Here is a 21,190-nt window from a genome sequence, read left to right as displayed (position 1 = left end):
GACAACAGGTTTGTTTTGTATCGTTTGGTTTGCTCTGGTCTGGTCGGAGCATCTCCCACTCAGTTAGCTTTGGCTGCGCTACCTGAAATCCCCTTTAGTCGCAAAGATGGAATTGAATTCGAGCCCGAACCAGGGTAGAACACCAAAGCATCGCTGTCCAATAAATCTGAAAAATACAACGTTCTGTGTCATAAGCATCATTTTACTGTTTAGTTCTGTTCCCCCCAGAAAATACATGGGAGGAGATCATTGCATGTGCCAGTGCAAAAAAAAAAAAAAAAAAAGTGCACGCAGAGTTGCCGAGCTAACTTTGTTGTTGTTTGTTTGGCCAAATGAAGCGCTTTGGCGCCTCTCCTCACGACATCTCCAGGGAACGAACGGTGGCCCTTTCTGGGGAGCGTCGCTGCTTTTTTTATTTCGCAGGCCTACAGTGATTGACGACAATTGTCTCCTGAAAGCTGAAGCGTCAGCACGCTTAGAGCTGGGTGGGGCCTCGGCAGCAGGGGTTCTCGCTGCCGGCGGGCGGGGGGGCTGTCACCAGGCTCCTCAGGTACACGCGGGGGGGCGGCGGCGGCGGCTTTAGCGCCGCTTTTAGAAACGGCACGAGCGGCCTGGTCTCGTCCTCCTCCTCGTCCTCCTCCGGGGGCGGCGAGACGGGGCCGCCCGGCGGCGTGTAAGAGATGGGGCGGGGGGCCCGTCCGCCCTCGTGTCTCGGCAACGAGACGCTCTCCAGCGACGAGATGCTTTGGTTCCACGCCTGCTGAAGGTCCACCGGGATCACCTTGGTGGCCTCCAGGGACACGCAGGGCGGCGGCCACAGCACGCCCACGCCTTTCCACGGGAGATGAGCGTCGGCCGCCACTGAGGACACACCTACGTAGTACATGGCGTCCGTTGCCAGCCAGATCTGCGCGCCACCACGCGTGTACCTGAGTGAGGACGTCGTTTGGGAGTTTCCGCTTTCACGGCGATGAAAGTGATACCCACGTCTTCCTCCTTCTCAGGATCGGAACGCTCGCCTTGCTCCTCATCCTCGTCGGAGCCCAGAGGAACTCCCACGGGGTCTGAGACACACACACACACACACACACATACACACACGCACATGCGTGCGACCTTACCTGACCTGACCTGACCTGACCTAACGAGCGTAATCGAGCCGCGTAGGTTCACGGCTTGAGCGTGGGCAGCGCTCCGGCCGACTCCCCCCGCCGTGTCCTTTTTGGGCCTCACCTTTGTCCCGCTGCCCGCCGCTCCTTCCGGCTTTGTCCTCGGAACCTCGGCGCTGCGTGATCAGCCGGCGTCATTCAGTGATCGAGCCGTCGACGGCGCTCGCCCCGGGCCGAGCCTGACCTTCTTGGCGTTTCGCTCCTTCTTGTGGCGCTTGGGTCGTCCCGACTTGACGGTCTCCATGCGGCTCTTCATGTTCCTCTGGAAAACCTCGCGGTCTTGACGCTCCTTGGCGCCGGCCGAAATGAAGTGACGGCTGTAGTGCGACTGGTACTGCGCAGGGAGGCGCAGGTGTCAGGCGCCCGGCCTCGCGTCGGGCGTCGGGCGGGCCGGCGTGGCCTTACCCGTCTCCTGGGTTTGTAGAGGTTTTCTGCCAGGAAATGATGAGTCTCCATGTCCTCCTCTACTTTGCCACCAGGAATGTTATGGATGACCTGAAGGTCCAAGCACACGCCACTGCCGTTCTCACGCCTGGAAAAATGGACGCGAGCCGTTACAGATTTGGCGGGCAGGCTGAGCGCTGGCACGCTGTGGGAAGGAAGAGAATTCTGCCCGCCATGAGCCTAATTCCCAACAGAGCGCACCGAGAGTAACAGTTACTTTCAGTCTGTAGTTGTTTTTTTTCCAGTTTAGCTCTTTTGTTTCTCTCGGTTAACTCCAAAAGCCAACAGAAACACTGGCTGGATTGGATTTCTATTGTAGCTTCTCTCCAACTATCACATGTGGTCCAAACAATCAATGCGCATGCGCAGAGCCTTCGCAGGTGGGACAAGAAAAACAATTGCGCTTCTCGTTTTGTTGGACATGACATGACTGTTCAAACATCGCTAAAGTCAACGTGATATTCCCGTGCTAAGGGGAATTAGCATCGCTTCGTTCCCACACAAACAGACGTCGTCGACCAAACGTCACTCAAACAAACAGACAAGTTGTCCCAATCGCAAGTCCCTCCCTCCACACGCGCCGTCGCGCCTCCAAGAGACGAGTCTCGTGTTGTTTTCCATCGTCGATAACTGGGTTGCGTGTCAAGAAAGTTTCGGACTCATTTAGTTTCTCATTGTTCTGTCAAAAGGACTTTTCCTTTGCCGTGGTTGTCCAGCTCTTGTGCAAGCACGCACGCAGGCACGCACAAACACGCTCGCTTAGGTTGTCACGCGCAGCCCCTCGCATTGAGACGGGCACGCCAAGCCACACGCACTCTCAGTGAGACGGGCTCGCCCACCCACACGTACTCGCATTGAGACGGGCGCGCCAAGCCACACGCACTCTCAGTGAGACGGGCTCGCCCACCCACACGTACTCGCATTGAGACGGGCGCGCCCACCCTCACGCATTTGCTCGCTCGCACCCACGGTCAGGCGGCGTGGCTCACAGGTAGTTGGTGACGTTGGCGGCGTCCGGAAAAGAAGCCCCGCTGGTCATGGAGGGCAGCGAGAGTCTGGCCGAGGTCAGAACGTTTCCGCCCTGTGCGCATGCATGCACTAAAATCAGGACGAGGTCTGGCGCGAACCCGCCGAAGCTCCCGCCCACCTGGTCGATGAGGCTAATGGCGTCTCGGATGTTGATCTTCTGGTACGCCTCCCACAGCTCGCTCTTCCTGTACACCGACTTCCTCAGCAGAAGCTTGCTCAGGTGATTCTTGTCAAACTGCTCCCACCTGCCCATGACACGGCGATGAGGTCATTGCGCCGACACCTCGCGCCGACACCTCGCGCCGCCTTCTTCCTCACTTGTCGCGCCAGTGGTGGTAGCCCTGAAGTCCCGCGATGTCCTCTACCGCCGTCAGGATGTGGTCGAACGCCTGAGCGCCACAGCCAGACGCCATTGGTTTGCATGATTCGTATTTTTGCCAAAACTCAAATCAAGGCACGTAAGCATGCGCCACGCTGACCCTCTCGTGTATCTCCTCATTGATGGTGGGCTTCCTGCTGGTGGAGCGAGGAACTTTCAGCCACTTGACCAGTGGCTTGATAGTCAAACCCTATGACACACACACACACACACACCATGGTGAGGAGCAGGATGCTTGCGAGTCTGCGGCGCAAGCTAACCGCCTGCGCGCTGTCCAGCTAACAAAGCCGAGAGAGAGAGAGAGAGATGCCTCGGACTCATTGTACGTGGCTTTAGTCCGCTCGCCTTGGAGCGGCGTGTAGCGCGGTACCTGGAACATGACGGTAAAGAAGACGACCACGATGGTGGTGGCCACAAAGTAGTCTTTGGCCTTGACCCGTTTGTCGTCCAGCAGGACCACCAGCGCGAAGGCCACCGCCCCGCGCAGCCCACCGTACGACATCACCACTTGGTCCATCTTCTCCAAGGGCACCAGACGGAAGCGGTTCAGGACCCAGGTCTGAGCCACCACACCTGAGCAGGAAGGCAGGAAGTCAGCCCTTCTCCGACAGGGACTCGGGGCTCGGCCGAGGGCGCCGACCGGCGGCTCTGAAGACGAAGATGAAGACGAGGGTGCAGGCCACCAGGCCCGTGTCCCAGGCCCACTTGGACTTGTCCACGGCGGAGATGCCGAGGAAGATGAAGATGAGGGTCTCGGCGATGCTGGCCAGGGTTTTCATGGTGTACTTGACGGTGGTCCGAGACTTCTGCGAGATGTTTGCCTCCACGTACTTGTTGGCGCCGATGCCGCAGAACGTCATTCTGGATGAGACGGACGCCCAAACGTCACGTGGAGCGAGGTGAGGCCACGCGACGCGACGCTTGCTTCTGCAATGACTTTAGCCGTCGTTAGCGGCTGTCAGTGCGTCAGAGCGGCTGTCAGTGCGTCAGAGCGGTCAGTCGACAACGTGGAGCGAGGTGAGGTGAGGCCACGCTTGCTTCTGCAATGACTTTAGCCGTCGTTAGCGGCTGTTAGCGCGTCAGAGCTGTCAGTCGACAACGTGGAGCGAGGCGAGGCGAGGCGACGCTTGCTTCTGCAACTCTTTTAGCCGTCGTTAGCGGCTGTTAGCGTGTCAGAGCGGTCGCGACGAGCCGTTCTTAGCAGACGTTAGCTATCACCGGCGGGTGTCACTTAGTGTCCGTCGTCAGTGGTTTCCAAGTGTCATTAGTGGGCAACTCAAAGTGTCATTGACTGCAGCCACTAGCACTCTGCACTTGTCACTTGCTAGTCATCCCTAACTGTCATGAACTGCAGCTTGTGGATGCTAGCAGTCACCAGCATTCTTCAGCGTCATTAGAAATGACAAAACGTCAGCGTTTTGGGAGGTGAACCGCTTCTTTGGAAAAGGAACATTTGCACTTCAACCGTAACCGTTAGCGGCACGTGTTGAAAATCGGCCAGTTCGGGCACCCGCCGGTAAAGGCCGTGACTTACGACAAGATGGCGGACAGCGAGAAGAGTTCAGCGGTGAGGTACGCCAGGTAGACCATCAGGAAGACGAAGAGCGGCTCGATAATTCGAACCCTTTTGGTGAAGCGTGTGAGGAAGCTCAGGAGGACGGCAAAGACCAGGCCCACCAAGGTGCCGCCCACGCTGACCACCAGGAAAGAGGCTACGGACGAACGAACGACACGACACGACGCGACACAATGGGTGGGTGGCGCTCGGTCACGCTGCTCGATGATGCCGATAGCTCACGTTAACGGCGTCCCCCTCACCGATTCCTTTGAAGTAATCGGCCGTCTGCACGTTCTCCACGCCGACTTCAACAAAGGAAATATAAACTTTGTACAACACCTGAAAGGCAAGAGACCGTTAGCTCACCCATCTAGCTAATTGCTAGATCATAACTCGATACAGAACAAACACACGACGCAACAAATAGGCGCAAATAAAGGTCGTAAGAAATGACCATCGCGACGCAACACGTGAGCCACAAACCGCTTGCTTTTGCTCGTACAAATGATGTTCCCGCATTTGCAAATCGCAAAGTGCTTTCCGAATGTGGCCGAGGGAGATCGATAGGCGTGCCGTGGTGTGGCGTGGCGTGGCGTGGCGTCGGTTCTCGGTGTAAGCCACTGCGGTGGGTCAATCTGGTCCACTCGTTGGCGGGATTAGCTCATATTCGGAGTTCTGATGAGGATTAACGACGGGCGGCTAATCTGCTCAAAAGTGTAATCGTTAAAACGCCCCCCCCCCCCAGCGCCAATAAAGTGTCGAGTGGCGCCGAAATCCAGGACGGTGTCCCCGGATTGGCGCACACTGACAACGAGGTCTGAATCCATCTCCAGCAGGACTAGCGGACGAAAGGTCCATCCGACATTAGAGCGAGCGAGCGGGCTCCTCTGAGAGATGCGAGCGGACACTTCCGAGATCAGGCCGACGTGTCTCGCTGGGGAGAAATTGCGCAGACGTCTCGGCGAGCGACTCCAGCGAGGCTCCGAAGCTATTGAAATACAATTACGGCCGACATTCTGTCCAGTTCTGCGTGCCAGGAACTAATCGGTATGTCGGCTCAGGACGGACGGCGAGACCAACAAAGCGTCCACCAGAACGTGGCGGTCGGGATCGCCGCACCTACATTCCTGGCCCTCATCCATGGTCACCGGCATTTAAGGCCGCTGACGAAAAGGTCACGGTTGCTACGGAATCAGTCCCCTCCGCGGGGGGGGGGGACTGATTCCGTCAGTCGGGGACTCGGTGCGCGCTGACTTGGCAGCAGACTTAGTGGCGCTCGTGCGATGGCAACGGCCGGCCCGGGAGCGTCTCGGCTTGACGGCAACGCTTCTGCTTCTGGTCATGGCCAGGCTACGTCAATAAAGTGACGGGAATGTCCCAGTCGGCACCTCGGCAATAGCCTCCGACGGGGGGCGAGTGGAAAACATCCTTCTCGTTTTCACAGGCAATCAGAAAGGTGCGGCCAAAGAGCTCCGTCCCTCCGTCCCCAGCAGCCCAAAGGGGTTTTTCCAGGAATCGACTTTGTACCTCGCAACCGTGAGAGCGTCTCTGTGTTGTGTGCGCGTGCGTGGGTGGGTGCGTGCGTATCATCACCACAGTGACGGCGTCGTTGAGCAGCGACTCTCCGAAGACGATGATGAAGAGCGTGTCGTTGACGTGAACTTCCTCAAAGACGGCCAACACGGCCACCGGGTCCACGGCCGAGATCAAGGCACCGAACAGCAGGAAGTCCATCATGCCCGCCTGCACGCGCTCGTCTGAGAACGAATACGTGCACGCAATTCAGAGATGAGCGCGAGGGAGGGCAGAGTCACGGGAGCCGGCCGACGGGCTGACCGACCGATGAGTCCCATCAGCTTGGCGGCATGAAGTCCGAATCCCGTGCAGAAAGCGTTCCACAGCGTTCCCGCCACGGCGTAGGTGAGGATGGCGCCCAGGTTGTCGAAGAAGAGGCGTGCGGGCATGAAGTAGCCGGCGTCGCCCACGATGGTGGGCAGCAGGAAGAGGAAGAAGAGGGCGGGCTCCAACTGGTACGGCTGCCTCTCGCTGGCCAGCAGGACCAGGCCGCCCAGCGCCAGACCCAGTAGGATCAGCAGACAGCTCTCCGGGACCACCGTGGTGAAACGCTGCGACAGGTGGAACACTGACGCAAACGGCGTCATTGTCGGTGCTAGTTTGGCACCGCGCGCGCGGACGGCTGGCAGGCTGGCTGGCTGGCTGGCTGGCTGGCTGGCTGGCTGGCTGGCTGGCTGGCTGGCTGGCTGGCAGGCTCGCTCGCGACAACGTCCTACCCCTCTTCAGACGAGCGGCTCGCCGGCTAGTCCGGGAGTTTCTCGCAGTCGTTTTCATCGTCATTTGATCGCTAAAGGTAAAGATTCGTTTTGAGCGCACAAAGTAAGCGAGCGAGCGAGCGAGCGAGCGAGCGAGCGAGCGAGCGAGCGAGCTGAATATTCGGCGAGAGAAGCGCGACATCGATATGGAAATGGTCGCATATTTGGAATACATTGGCTTATTCTTTGGACAACATCTTCATTGTAGTCGCGCAACACTCAAAGTTGATGTGTGTGTGTGTGCCCTCGTGAAGTGAGCGCGTGACGTCTTGACTGACGCGGATGATAGTTGCTCACTCTCTGCCATGCATTCCCTTTTCTTTTGGGTCGAGTTTCAGGAGAGGTGTGGCAAGGAAAACCACAATCACCCCAACCGACTTGAGTTACCACCTCTCATGATCAACTTTGGCTGCGTGGTGCGCGCATCCTACTCACGGATCTTGGCCACGCTGGCCACCAGGAGCCACACGGCGATGACGTATGGGGTCTGCACGTAGGTCCACTCCCACTGGACCACCCGGTACCCGCCGCCGTGGCTCTGATCCTCCTCGAAGGCAGCGGGAGACGAGCCGGGGATCCCGTCGGCGGCTCCGGCAGCCGCCAGCGGCGGCAGCAGCAGCATCAGGAGTAACGCGGTGACTCGAGTGCGTGCAGGCATGTTGCCGCCGAGTCCGGGCGGGCGTTTCGGCGCCGCTTATAAACACCAGGGCGCGAGCAGCGGAGGGGGCGGGGCCGCTGCAGAGTCACGTGACTCCTCAAAGCGACCACCTTCCAGGAGCCCTCGGTGACTGCATAGCTGGTCGTCACTCTTGACCTTCTTGAGCCGCGCCAGCGCTCCTTCTGGCCTGATCCTCAGCTTCTTCGACCCTTCACGCGCTGCGTCATCTGCAGAACAAGAATTGACGGCTTGACACCCCCCTCCCCCCCCCACCACCACCGCGGAGGTTCCAAAGGTCTTCCAGCGCCCCTGATGAAGAAATGAAAACTATAGTAGATTCACACGCACACAAACACATTTGCAGACGTGGACACACAGACCATCCATACAGTTACACAAGATACACATTCACTCATTTGTTGTGACGAAATCCAAAACGCGCAAGGTGGAAACGGGCAAACACTGACGCACGTGAAGTGCGCATTCATGATTCGCACACATGCCTATTCCAAAGTCATTTATTCTACTTGCATGTTCACCCAGTAAACAATGTACAACAAACTTTCAGATAAGTTAAAATGATTAAAAACCTGCTCAAATAAATAAAGTCCTTAAAAAGTGCACAAAAAAAGTCAAACTGTGAGCAAGTATGCAAAAAACAACAACAACTGCTTAATAGTGAAGTGCACACAAGTGGCCGTGTAGTGTCAGCTAGGTGATGATTTAGTGGGCGGGGCCGAGGGTGTAAAATGTTTGGGGACAGTTAAGTGAAAAAAAGTCAATTATTAAATGTCCATGTGTTAGGGCGTTTTGTCGAAAGACGTCAAGTTGAGAAAGTTTTGCTTTTGCCGTTTGAGTGAAAAGTCCAAATGGCGTTGAACGCGCTCTGACGTCAGACGTCCTCGCCTCGCTTGTCGAGTCCCAAAGCCTGGATCACGTCGGCGCTCACGCCGCTCTTCAGAGTCCTCCGCACTGTGAGCACACACACGTCCAACGTTAGCATGAACAAAAGCCTAGCTGGCGCTGGCTCTGCCCCCCCCACACACACACACACTTCAGTACCCGATGCCACAACAAAGTCGGCGAAAGACGAGCTCCCTTATCTGCCTGTGCATCGACTCGACACGTCGTGGCCTGCGTTTGTGGCCAAACGAAGGGCGAGACGAAAAAGCGAGAACGTGACGATCGCTATCGCCTAAGCTCCGATTAGCGTCGGCCGGCCGCTTTGTGGCCACAACACCGAATAGAGAGCATAAAGAGCCGCACGTGATAACCTTGACGGACGGCAGAAGCCCAAAAGCCCTTGACAGCTCAGGCACCGTCACGCACATTTATTTGCCAGGTCATGGTCTTCAGGACCCACACAGCTTTTTCTGTACTTACTGGACTTCCTGTTGAGTCGGGACTGCTTTCGGGTCTTTGGAGCGGACGTCCTGGCCGAGGTGTTGCGGGTGACCGACTTGACCAGACGTTCCATAATGTCGTCCGCGGCGTCGTCGTCGTCGTCCTGAGCCGATGCGTACGACGACTGACAGGGCAGGCTGGGGCGGCCCGCCGAACCTGTCGATTCAATTCAAATGGCACTGGAGCAGATGCATTTGCAACTTGAGGTGAAATGGCGCCAATTTAGGCAGAAGCCACCAAGCGGCTTCATTTGCTTGCAGCTTTGCAATTTGCCAGCTTCTTACCGCGGGCGGTGCGCAAGCGTCTCGGCACCGGTCGCTCTTCGATCAGCATCCGAGTCATGTTGCGGTGCTCCGCCTCCCGCTCGGGCTCCGTCTCCGAGGTGACGGGAGGCACCGCCCCCGAGAACTTCTCCGTCTGCAATGGGGACAACGATAGAGGCGCACGCTGCTAACTAGCGGGCGCGTTTTGGCGCACGCGGCTACCTCCGTGATCATCTTCCCTCGGGTTTTGGTCCTCTCTCGGTGTTTGTCGCGCTTGCGCTTGAGCGCTAGCGCCCTTTCTCGTGTGGTGCGATACTCCAGCGCAAACTCGCTGATGGTGCGGCAGAAAGAGGTGACCTTGGTGTTGCGCACCGCCGCCGCCGGCTGACCCAGGAAAAGCAGGAAGGAATGGAACCTGGCAAACCAGTTAGCGTTGAGCTCCGATGCCAAACCAGGAGCGCCGGGCCCATCGGCTCACCTGTTGACGACTCTCCGGTGGACCACCTTGAGGATGACGATCCGCTGCGTGCAGTCCTTCAGGAAGTCGGCCATCTTGTTCTTCAAAGCGGTTTTGGTCTCGTGCTTGGAAACCAACTTCAGGTTTTCCCAGGACGCTTTGCAGCGTCTCTCCAGCTGGACCAGATTCTCCGCCAGGAGCTCAAAGTCCACCTGAGGCCGCGCGAGACGACGACACGGCACGAGACGGGAGAACGCCAGGTCGGCAAAAAAGACGAGAAAGGAGGAACAAGAGTCAGGCGGGGGCACCTTGGCCGAGCGCGTGACGGCGGGCATCTCGGAGTAGATGTCGGTGGATTGCGGCTCGCTTTCCGTGATCAGGTTGCAAATGTGATAGAGTAAAGACTGCCTGTGGACCGTGTCCTTCACTTCAGTCACCTTCTCCAGGTAGGACAGCTCGAATCCCACAGCCTGCAGGTGGGAGCCGGGAAAGGGGGTCACGGGTCAGGAGGCGGCGCGGGCAATGCCGGCCGGCGAGCGAGCGAGCGAGCGCTGACGTGGGAACCGTTGAGGAAGTTGCCGATGGCGAGCAGGGTGGCCAGGATCCTCCTGAAGGTCTGATTGGTGGCCAGCTGCTCCATGGCCAGCTTGAGGTCAAAGAGCGGCTCGGCAATCTCCTGCCGCACACAAGGAACGCTTCCTTTTACGACGCCAAAGAGGGCACGCGGCACAGCTGGCTCTACGTGATATCATTTTGGACGCATTTGTAGTGGTTTGGAGCACGTAGGCGACCCGAGCCTCGTTCACAAGCGCATGTCCAGACGCGCGCCGGCACCGATCGCCAACTTGAGCTTTGTCACCCGAGGCGTTCAGCCCCGCCCTTGCTGCAAATACTCTCCGTGTTCCGCCTGAGAACTTTTGCCAGGTGCGCGTGCGTGCGTGCGTGCGTGCGTTCGCTCGCTTACCTTCTCCAGAGCCTCGTAGTTGAGCTTGAAGGACCAGAGCTGCAGGCGGGGGGTCAAGGCGCCGACGGAGGCCAGGCCGGAGAGGAAGCGCTCGGCCGGCCCCAGCGGAACGTCGGGATTGGCCAGCTGGGCCTCTTGGATCTTCTGCTTCTCTTCTTCCGTGGGCGTCATGCTCAGGATCTTCTGCTCCACACAAAACAGCCCTCAAACAGCCATTCCACGTTGAGCAAACGAGCACATTTAGCTGCTGCTGCTGCTGCTGTCAAATTAGGGCGCGCTTTTGATCCGTGCCCAATGCTGCCACTTTTTGGGTTTTTTTACTCTGTGCAGTGCAGACGGGTCGAGAATCTGGCTCGGCCTTGTTTTGACACACTTTGCATGTGACGCAAGACCCTCCGAGTCAGAGCTTCCCGTTTGCTTCAGTTGCTCGACCGGCGTCCGGTTTCCCGTCTGGGATGGGACGGCACGCACCTCGATGCCCTCCTTGCTGATGGCAAACTCGTCAAAGTTGAGGATGGCGGCCTTGATGACGTGGACAGCGGGCAATACCGTCATGCCGATGTTGATGGCGTTGCTCCTCTTGGAGTCCAGGACCAGGATCTCAGACTTCTTGGTCTCCGCCACTTTCTACACGCAAATGGCAAAAGGAGATTGGATGGAGGCAGGAAGGAAGGAGAGTTGCGCTTGAACTTAATGCAACCGTACCTTGGATATGGGCGTCTCCTTGGCTTTGGACTCAAACAGGTGCTCGAGCCGCCCGGTGTCCACTTGAACCTTGTCCAGAGACGCCCACACCGTGCCCCGGCCAAAGCGACACTTGGCGGGCGCCTCCGTCTGCTTCAGTTCGCGCCAGAACAACTTCACCGTCTTCTTTTTCTTCTTCCCCAAAGGCACTTCCAATGGGGGCGGCGGCGGCGGCGCGCCAGGGAAGGGCGGCGGAGGAGGAGGAGCCACTGCCCCAGGGAGGGGCGGCGGAGGAGCCACTGCCCCAGGGAGGGGTGGCGGAGGAGGAGGAGGAGCCAGTCCCCCAGGGAGGGGCGGCGGGGGAGGAGGAGCCACTGCCCCAGGGAGGGGCGGCGGAGGAGCCACTGCCCCAGGGAGGGGTGGCAGAGGAGGAGGAGGAGGAGGAGCCAGTCCCCCAGGGAGGGGCGGCGGGGGAGGAGGAGCCAGCGCGCCAGGGAGGGGCGGCGGAGGAGGAGGCGCAGCACCTTTGAGGGAGGAAGAGGCAGAGTCGGCAGTGTCCATGTCCAGTACGTCGACGTCCTCCTCGTCCAGGAGGTCGGAAAAGTCCAAGTCCTTGATGCGGAGGCTGGCGCCGCTCGGTCGAAGGTGGTCCCACGCATTCCCGGGAGCGCCGGGACCCAGCGGAGTCATTTGGGTGCTCTCCAGGCGCTGGGAGGGGCTCTCTGCATCCACGCTGCTCTGCTGACGCACCAAACGCTTCTGAACGCATACACGTAAGCGCGCAGGCATTTAGCGTTAGGGGGCGCCATTACGGCTACAAAGACAGACTGGACACGCTGCTCCGACCTGACCTGTTGCTCTTGCGCCAGTCTGGCCCGCGCCACCTGGGCGGAGCCTTCCAGCCCTTGCAGCTCCGCCTTGCGGGAAGCACCGCTCTCCTCGGCAAGCGAGCACGCTTGCAGGCTGGACAGGCGCTCTAGCACCCGGCCCCCACCGGGCGGGTCTGCCGCATCGGGGGGCGGCGGGGCCGAGGCCTTGGAGAAGAGCATGTCCAGAAGGAACTTCCGGTCATCAGACAGCGCGCCGACTGGCCGCCGGACTCCGCCTGAACGCATATCAGGCCACATGCGCTCAATTTCCCGGCCGCCCGCATCCACATGAAAACGTACCGTCTGCGGCGGGAAGAGCCGCACGACCGGCCTCATCCTCATTTGCCGCGGGTCCCGGTGCCGTGACCGAGGGCAGCTCTGAGCGGCTCAGGGTTTGACTCCGCCTTTTCTTCTCCCACTGGGTGGCGGCCAAACTGCGCAGGAACTTGCCTCTGTGAGGGGGTGGAGTCAACGGTTAAAGAAGGGCGCGTGGTCACGACCTCCACCCTGTAACTGGAAAATCAAACTTTTTTTTTATTGTGAAAGGCAAGAACAAATGAGGGAGGGAGGGAGGGAGGGATGGAGGGAGGGGTGGCTGGGTCGAGCGGAGAACACCTCCTTTGCTTGATTTCAAGTCACACTGTTATCCCCAAAGCGGCGGACGGCAATTAAACATCACTTCACACCTCAACGCAGCCGTCACCGCTAAGCTGACAAACGCATACACACGCAGCAGATGTGCACACTCATGCCACCGCACACACACACACGTTGCGGTCCCAACAGCAGCTTCCTCCCAGCATGCACGGCTTCAGCTGCTGGACTTACTCAAACCTCCTCAGAACGGGCTTGTCGTCCGCATTCATGTCATGCTCGTCTGGGCTGCAGAGATACACGCACGCACGCACGCACGCACGCACACGCACGCGCGCGCACGCACGCACGCACACACACACACACAAAAGTCTTGGCGTGGGATTATGATGCGTGGCGTGGTCACGTCATCAGAGTCATAATCTTTGTGCCGACTCGACAAAAAACGGCCCCGGTTTAGGTTACCGCATCGACACTTATAACACAAGACCGACACCAGACGACGAGGTCGCGCGGAGCAGAAGTAAAAGGTCAAAGACTCGATCGGAGGAGGCGGCGGCGGCGACTCACCAGTGGAAAACGTCATCCTCGCTGTGTGAGGACAAAAAGTATTCAAGCAACGTGACAGGAAACCAGAGAGTTACACTGTTCCGTTGCCTTGAGCATCCAGTTTGATGTGCATCTCAGATACTCACTTGAAAGATGTCTTCCTGCCACTCGGATGATCCGACGGCGACCTGCGTGCGTGCGTGCGTACGACGCCCGTGTTAGCAGCTCATCTTGGATTGTGCTTGCGCATGCGCGCATGCAAACCTGCGAGAAGCGGAAGGGTCCTCGGAGGCACCCTCGGAGGCACCCTCAGAGGCACCCTCAGAGGCACCCTCGGAGGCACCCTCGGAGGCACCCTCGGAGGCACCCTCGGAAACGCCGGGCGTGTCCTCAGAGGCACCGGGTGCGTCTCGGGGTCGGCCACCGCCGGCCTTGGAGAAGATCCTGGACTTCCTGCTCGGACCCAAAGAGGACATGCGGTGGCTGAGGACGGAGCGACTCCTGCCGGCCGGCACCGAGACAGCGATGCGACGTGGTGCGCGGGGAAAGACGAGAAGGGAGGGGGTCCAGGGTAGGCCGGCCGGGGGAGGACACCCGTGGTTACGAGACCCAAGAGGAAAAAAAACACAACTGTGCACGTTTTGCGGGCGCGTCACTTACGGTATCTTTGCGTCGTCGCAAGGGCGGAGGGGGGGCGGGGTCGAAGCGGGAGAAGAGAGGGGCGGGGGAGTCGGAGAGCCCCGCAGCGATCCCGATGGGCTGGAGGCGGCGCTGCAGGCGGCGCTGCCGGGGTCTGAGCCGGCGGAAAGGCGGGGGCTGCCCGCGGAGGCGGGCGACGAGCCGGCCGAGGACGCCGTGGGCTCGGCCGCGGTCTGATCGGACCAGCGCCGACCCCTGCGGCCTTCCTGCTCGCCGGCGGCCATCTTACGGCGCTCCTTTCGTAGGTGAGGAGACGGCTCGCAGACGTCGCCGTCCTCGTTCCGCAGGGCGGTCTGCCCACCGATGAGCAAACACGGTGACCGCTTCAAGCCAAAAGCAAACAAAGCGGGCCAGCCGGGCATCGAGACGGGGCCACCCACCTCGTAGATGGCAAACTGCGCCCTAAGGTCGGGCTCGGCGGCGGCGTCGCCGAGGTTCCTGTTGACCACGTCCTCCATCTTGAGACTTTCCAGGCAGTCGGTGACGTCGTAAAAGGAATCCTGGTCGGGGAGCGCCGCCAGGGTCTTGTTGACCAAGGTCATGGCGAACACCAGGAGCTCAGAGTCGCAGCTCGTCCTCTCGTGGAGGATGTCCATCACGTAGGACCACGGCTTCACGCCTGCCACACAAACGGTCGGTCTCACTTTCGTTTCCGCGAGCGCTGCACCGGCCATCCGGCGTACCTCTGCGGGCGTCCACGGCGTCCACGGCGCGGATGAGCGTCGGGCCGTTGGCCTCGTTGTACTCCACAAAGACGATGAGGAGCTTCAGAGAGGTTTTGACCAACAGACGGGACTGAAGGAAGGCACACAGAGGGCACGGTCGCGCGCCGGCTCGTCCTCGTCGCCCCCGCCCGTGGCGTGACTGACCTGGCTTGCCGTCAAGGTGTACAGCCACTCCAGCGTCTCGCCGTGCTTGATGACACCGTTCATGCCGTCCACAAACAACATGATCTGACTCAGCGCTGAAAGCATATAGAAGGCTTGGCGTTAGCCGGCACGCAAACGCACACACGCGTTTGTCCCGCTGGTGGCAACCTCTGAGGATGTAGTTCTGGTAGTTGTGGTCGGCCTCGGCTCCCACTTTGACCAAACACGTCAAACCCTCGGAGGCCACGAACTCCGGCACCAGGTCCTTGTCGTCCTGCGGGGGGCGGGCGGGCGTGCGTGCGTGAGGTCATGGCACGTGACCACGCGCGCGGTCACGGTTGCGGCAGCCTTACCTGGAAGAGCTGCTTGAGAGAGAAGAGCGAGCGGCGCAGCTCTGGACCGTGACTGTTATACAACTTCTCTGCAAGACAACGCCAGTCAACGGGCGGCCACATCCACTTTTGCCATCAAATGAATGCAAGGAGCAGACTATTTCATCAATCGCGTGGCTGACTCAGAATGACTCGTCAAGCAATTTGGGAGGGATGGACTTTCCAGTTAGCCGTGGCGTCTGTTTACAAGAAGGCCACGTTTACGCCAGCAAGTGACGGAGTCACCTAAAGTCCAACAGCCAACGCAAACTAAGCTCAAGTCGAGCACCAACGTACCCTTCTCCCTCTCGTGACTGACAGACACACACAGAAAGACAGACAGACAGACAGACACGCACGCACGCACACACTTGCAGTCTCGTTAGTTGTGCGGAGACAGGAAACGGTCCCGATAAAGTTAGCCTGGTATTTCCTGTTAGTGGCAAAAAGGGAAGAAAGAAGGAGGGGAAATAAGTCAGCAGAAAAAAAAGTGGCAGAGTGGAGTCCAAGCCGTGGAAAAGAAGCGCAAGAGAGAACGGGCGTCCGCAAAGAAGCAAAAAGCCCACGCCAAGCAAGCGCCGCCGGAAAGCTGCCGGTCAAACTTCCAGCAAAGTTGCGTCACCCGGGCCAGCGGAACAATGGCGACCGTTACCCAGGATGGCGTGGACCCGCACGGCCAAATGTGTGCGCAGAGTCAAGACGGGCTTCTTCCCCTTCCTGCAAACAAACACACACACACACACACACACACACGCACCATATGGCATGCGCGTGTTGATCCCAGGGCAGCTCACGTTCTAAAAATGTGCCGTGACGCCGGCCGGGATGAGGGCATGGAAATGTGGAAACTTGGAACGTTGCGAATGCGCAAGGGGGGCCGGGCCGAGCACAGCCCAGCCCAGCCCAGCCGAACCGGGGGGTAAAGAAAGAAGGAAAGGCAAAGAACAACGTCGGCACGTTTTCTAAACCAGCTCTCGCAAAAATGGACACCAGAGAAGTCAAGCGCAAGCTTTTGTTTGCCACAAAACGGCATCCGCTCGCCAGCGCTTGGCTGGCTGGCTGGAAGATGCCAAAGATCCGCCGCATCTCGTCACCCGTTTGCGCTCACGCCAAGCCCAAATGCGCGCGCACGCGGCGGCGGCGGCCAATCGCGGCTCTCGACGACAGCTTCTTACGCCACGTCCTGGTAGAAACTTTCCAGCTCATCGCGTTGCTCCGCCAGGGAAGAGTCCAAATCCAAGTAGTTCCCCTGAGGATACACCTGCAGCGCACACTCCTCCAGCTGACACACACACACACACACACACACACACACACACACACACACACACACACACACACACATTAAAGACGCAAAGGGTGTGGCACGCTCAGCATAGCAAGCAGCAACTCCATTCAAACAACACAATACTACTTGCAGGTCAATTCAAGAAGCACACCTGTGCTCGCACACCTGCTAGCTGAAGCTTGGGCGCGCACGTGCACAGGCATATGCACTTGTACATCCAAAACACGCATGCGTGACGACACCCAGTCACAACAGTGGAACCTGGAGCCAACGGGGCAAAAGCGCCGGCATTCCTCGAGGAGCAAATTTTGGCCGCCTTCTGACTAACTCTGCCACCATTTGGCTGGCAGGATGTGCGTGAAGCGCGACCCGAGCGGTCCGGTCCGTCCGCATTCTTGGAGGAGCTCAATCAGCCTTTGGCAATAAAAGGCCCGGCCGGCCGGCGGCCACGGTGACGTTCCCGCGCACGCCGACGGCAGAGGACGGCTTCCCGTCGCCACGGTGACAGGAAACGACGCTCTTATCGACACATGCGCACGCTCTTTCCAAGTCTCCGCCCCTTTCCTTCTCCACGCCACAGAATGGAGCGGAGCGGATGCTCTAAAGACAACATTGTTACATACAGTACACAAGCTGGCAGGCACACACTTTTGGGTTCCGGTCTCCTCTTAAAGTTTGAAACCATTGAAAAATGCAAGAGAAAGGAGCGGCCACTCGGGAGCGCTCACGGTCGGCTAAGACGTGCGTGACGGCCAGCAAATGAAGGGAGCCAAAAAGCAAAGCCTTGACCCAACGTGCCCTCCGACACCCCCGAAATCGTGGCGCACTACGTTCCCTCCTTCCGTCTGGCCCTTCGGGCAGCTGGGTGCCAAAGGCCTTGATGGCTCACTGTAAAGGTGGACGTTCGGACACGGAGAGCCTATTTTGGGAGAGCCGGAGAGACTCTCGGAGAGAGACAGACACACAACAGACAGACAGACAGACATAGAAAGAGACAGAGAAACTTAGAGCGAGCGAGAGAGACGGACAGAGACAGCCAGCCAGCCAGCCAGCCAGCCAGAGATGCTTCTATGTGCGAGAGAGCGCAAATCATTATAGAAAAAAAGTTACTTTCCCCTTTTGAATGAACGTCAATAGTTTTGTCTTCAGATTTTGGTTCTCGTGTTTATGAAAAGACACGAGAAGAAACGAGACTCCATTGAAAAAGTGCAAGTTTAACGAGTAACGAGAGCGCGTTTGGACCGCTTGAAAGTTTCCACTTGCTCTTTCTTTGGACACGAAAAGAGGTGGCGAGTGGATTTCAAAGGGCAGCCGAATTGCTCAGCGCTGGACGTTTTGTCGGAAATAGGCGCCGGGCGCGGGCAGCTGCGAAGAGGTCACTTCTAATGACGCCATTTGTCAGCGGACTTGGGCGAAGGCTGACGTCGCTACCTGCTCGCTCGCTCGCTCGCTCGTTCGTTCGTTCGTTCACTCACCTTGAGGGGCGCGTCCAGCAATTTGTGTACAACCGGAAGAAGTTGACTGAGCGGCGCGTTCTCGTCCACGTCCAGCGAGGGAGGCCGCCGAGGTTCCGGAAAGTTGGTACAGACGAAAGGATCCTGGTCCTGTAGGAACTGAACTCGGCAAGTGATCGCAGACATCCTCGACGAGCCTGCCGTCGGAGCGTCGACATCCAAAAGTGACGCCGCGCAAGCTTCCACCGGCGCTTTTTAAATGAGCGTAACACAAGCTACCGCCAGTCAGCGCAACAACTTCCGTTCTGGCCCTTCAAAGTCATTGGCGGGTTTGCCCGCGCCTACTCAAACGAAACCAAAATCGTTTGCTGAGCTTAACGAGTATTCCCAAAATACCAATACACGTGTTTGCCCGGTTTCAACGCAGTGCTTCCCGTTTTCCGTACAAATCAAAAGCGACTCCTCTTAGACGTTCCATTGTGAACGCGAACGGGTCGGTCATCAGCTACCGGATGTCGCTGCTCCGAAATCCGCAAGGAAAATACAACAACAAAATCAGGTGAAAAACTCACAGAAGCGCTCCAATAATGTCGTCATCATTGCCTTGACCTACACCAATGCGGCTTCTTTTTAGAATTGTACATTACACATATTACTTATACCCTTGATTAAAAAAACTTGCTTTTCAAAATATTCTTGTTGATAATGTTTCGTTTGTTTTTGTTTTATTTTGTTGCGTTGCTTACTTGGTTCATTGTGTATCAACTAATATGTATGGTAAGATCAAAGTTTCAAAAAAAAAAAAAAAAAACAAGTCCAAAACCCAAAGTTGCACGAGAGCGCGCTCTCGCGATCAGTTTAGTAAACTCCCTCCCGCACATTCGACGCAAGAAAGAGAGAACTCCTGGCACACCAAACGGTAGGTTACGTGACGACGCGTCATACTTTGCAGCCGCCAACGGGCTCATCTTAGAAAAGAGAAATACTGAAGCATTTCTTTGCTCTCCCTGTCATTCAACGCCGCCGGCAGGCATAGATAGACCAACAAATATTGATCTTTATTAATCATATCAAGTCATTGAAGTGGTGGACGGACAGACAATATCTGTAATGTGTATGCCAGAAACAAATTCGTCCATCGGTTGGAACGCCCATCAGATTACCTGCTCTTCTGATCGGCCGTTTTGGAATGTTTGTTTGCAAAGAGGTGATTTAGGCTTTTTCCTGTCAGAGGTCACTATGTCACTCCCATAGTATTTTTATTTTTTTTAACACCGGACGTCAATGACGTAAGTCACCGATATTTATTCATTTGTTCCTTTCATCCAAATTCTGAAATTATTGGGGCCATTTTATAATTTTAGAGCAAACCAACATTGTCGCTGTACAATATAATCTGAGGACCGAAAATTTCAAAGATAAAATGCATTTAGAGATGATTTTTTTTCTCCGGGCAGCAGAGGGCACTACATGCTTATTAAAACGCACAGGTTTCTTTTTTTTTTTTCCAGCTCTTCAAATACTGACGATAGAGACGTGATGATTTACTGCAGGATCAAAGGTCACAAGAGACTCTGAGGACATGACCTTTGGCCTTCTTGCTGAGTCAGCGCTTTGGCCAACAGGACTGCATTCGCCGTCTGCGGGGAGGACGCCCAGACAACCCACGAGAACAGGGACGCACGCACGCGGGCACGAACGCACACACACACACATACACTTTGTTGGGTGACATTTGCTCTCATTCTTCTGGCAAACAGTGAGACAGACAAGACGAAGGACAAGAGCATTTCTCAAAAGTCCCTGGACACACATTAAACTCAGCACACATTCACCACGTGCACATTTATGTATGCACACAATAAACACACACGTTGAACACATATACACAATCGAGTACATAACACATGCAGACAATATACTTACACACACACGCACATTGAATGCACACACACATTCTACAACCGGGTGACCTAGTGCCCATGTGACCTCGAGCAAGTGTGCAAGTGTATGTGTGTAATGCGCGTGTTTGTGAGGCGATTGTGTTATCGGGATTCCCAAGTTTTGCGATAGAGCACACAAGAAGCACAAAGAGCTGGCTGGCGGATAGGCAGGCGGGCGGATAGGCAGGGCAGGCAGGGCAGGCAGGGCAGGCAGGGCAGGCAGGGCAGGCAGGGCAGGCAGGCAGGGCAGGCAGGGCAGGCAGGGCAGGCAGGGCAGGCAGGCAGGCAGGCAGGCAGGCAGGCAGGCAGGCAGGCAGGCAGGCAGGCAGGCAGGCAGGCAGGCAGGCAGGCAGGCAGGCAGGCAGGCAGGCAGGCAGGCAACCACGCCCCCTGGCTCGCCCGGTCAGGAGCATTAGAGGCCCACCGGGCCGCTCTAATATTGACCCTACGACACACTTTTGTTTGCACATCAATAATTGGCAGACTTTTATTGTGAAGGACCGCCGTCAAACCAATCAAGAATGAGCACTTTGGCCGTCAACAAAGGGCACTTCCTGTTGAGACGGGAAGTCCACCCTCTCACCTTATACCTTACTGGGAAGATGGTTCATATGCTGTGGAGTCACACCAGGTGCAGAGTGTAAAGTCAAGAGTTGAAAAACAAGAGTCAAATGTAAGAGAGTCAACAGAGAAGAATCCAGGATCAAGAACGGGGAGTTGGCAGGCCAGTATCGGTGAGTCGTGAAGTTGAAAGTCCAGGATCACGAGTCTGGAGTCCGAACTCTATGGAGTCAAAAGGTAAAAGTGTAGAATCTATCAACAAGGGCCTCCAGTCATGAACCAAACCGGAGAGTCTGAAGAGAAGTCCAAGAGCCTTGAGTCTACAATCAAAGAGTTTTGAGGCCAGACTTTCTAATCCAGAACAGAAGCAAAGCCCCATACTTTTATTCTCAAACCATGAGTCTCGGGTCAAAACTCAAGGACTCATGAATGGCGTGTTCAGAGTCTGGGGTTTGGAGTCTGTCATGTATTTCCCCGAGTGTGCGATCCGTAGTTTGAGCCATTTTTTTCTTTTTTTGCGACGCTGTGTGAAGTGTGACAGCGACCGCACGACTGAAGAAACAACGTAGTGTGTGTGTGTGTGTGTGTGTGTGTGTGTGTGTGTGTGTTATGTAGGCAAAAACTCCCCTTCCACCAATAAATCAACACTACATA

At 57.1% G+C, this 21,190-nt stretch overlaps 2 protein-coding genes across 7 annotated transcripts; both read right to left on the bottom strand.

The window, feature by feature from the left end:
- Positions 1–207: 207 nt before the first annotated feature.
- slc9a5 (solute carrier family 9 member A5) lies at positions 208–6,925 on the bottom strand. 3 transcript variants are annotated; one of them, XM_085906949.1, is made up of 15 exons: positions 6,420–6,925; positions 6,173–6,336; positions 4,840–4,918; positions 4,556–4,733; positions 3,662–3,882; positions 3,392–3,594; positions 3,122–3,211; positions 2,961–3,031; positions 2,761–2,887; positions 2,603–2,694; positions 1,575–1,701; positions 1,354–1,503; positions 1,234–1,285; positions 930–1,064; positions 208–873 (listed from the first exon to the last, which is right to left on the bottom strand). In XM_085906949.1, exons 1-15 carry the CDS (start codon positions 6,739–6,741, stop codon positions 476–478), a joined length of 2,409 nt encoding a protein of 802 aa, XP_085763075.1. In that variant the 5' UTR covers positions 6,742–6,925; the 3' UTR covers positions 208–475. The 3 variants fall into 3 exon arrangements, with proteins under 3 accessions (XP_085763075.1, XP_085763076.1, XP_085763077.1); XM_085906950.1 differs by having other exon boundaries at positions 208–861; XM_085906951.1 differs by lacking the exons at positions 6,173–6,336; positions 6,420–6,925 and adding an exon at positions 5,968–6,106.
- Positions 6,926–8,069: 1,144 nt separating this feature from the next.
- Positions 8,070–18,282, bottom strand: fhod1 (formin homology 2 domain containing 1). Of its 4 annotated transcripts, none has more exons than XM_085906945.1 (25): positions 18,054–18,282; positions 16,466–16,572; positions 15,943–16,007; positions 15,273–15,340; positions 15,088–15,193; positions 14,920–15,014; positions 14,734–14,845; positions 14,431–14,669; positions 14,012–14,343; positions 13,616–13,852; positions 13,498–13,539; positions 13,373–13,393; positions 13,037–13,090; positions 12,509–12,660; positions 12,191–12,444; positions 11,361–12,098; positions 11,127–11,282; positions 10,656–10,838; positions 10,248–10,367; positions 10,000–10,161; positions 9,713–9,903; positions 9,457–9,649; positions 9,256–9,388; positions 8,951–9,127; positions 8,070–8,539 (listed from the first exon to the last, which is right to left on the bottom strand). In XM_085906945.1, exons 1-25 carry the CDS (start codon positions 18,216–18,218, stop codon positions 8,460–8,462), a joined length of 4,182 nt encoding a protein of 1,393 aa, XP_085763071.1. In that variant the 5' UTR covers positions 18,219–18,282; the 3' UTR covers positions 8,070–8,459. The 4 variants fall into 4 exon arrangements, with proteins under 4 accessions (XP_085763071.1, XP_085763073.1, XP_085763072.1 ...); XM_085906947.1 differs by having other exon boundaries at positions 13,616–13,804; XM_085906946.1 differs by lacking the exon at positions 13,373–13,393.
- Positions 18,283–21,190: the final 2,908 nt, after the last annotated feature.

This window comes from Syngnathus leptorhynchus, chromosome 3 (genome assembly GCF_054491065.1).
Source record: "Syngnathus leptorhynchus isolate UIUO chromosome 3, UIUO_Slep, whole genome shotgun sequence".
Classification (NCBI taxonomy): domain Eukaryota; kingdom Metazoa; phylum Chordata; class Actinopteri; order Syngnathiformes; family Syngnathidae; genus Syngnathus; species Syngnathus leptorhynchus.
This window is presented reverse-complemented; position numbering and strand designations above follow the sequence as displayed.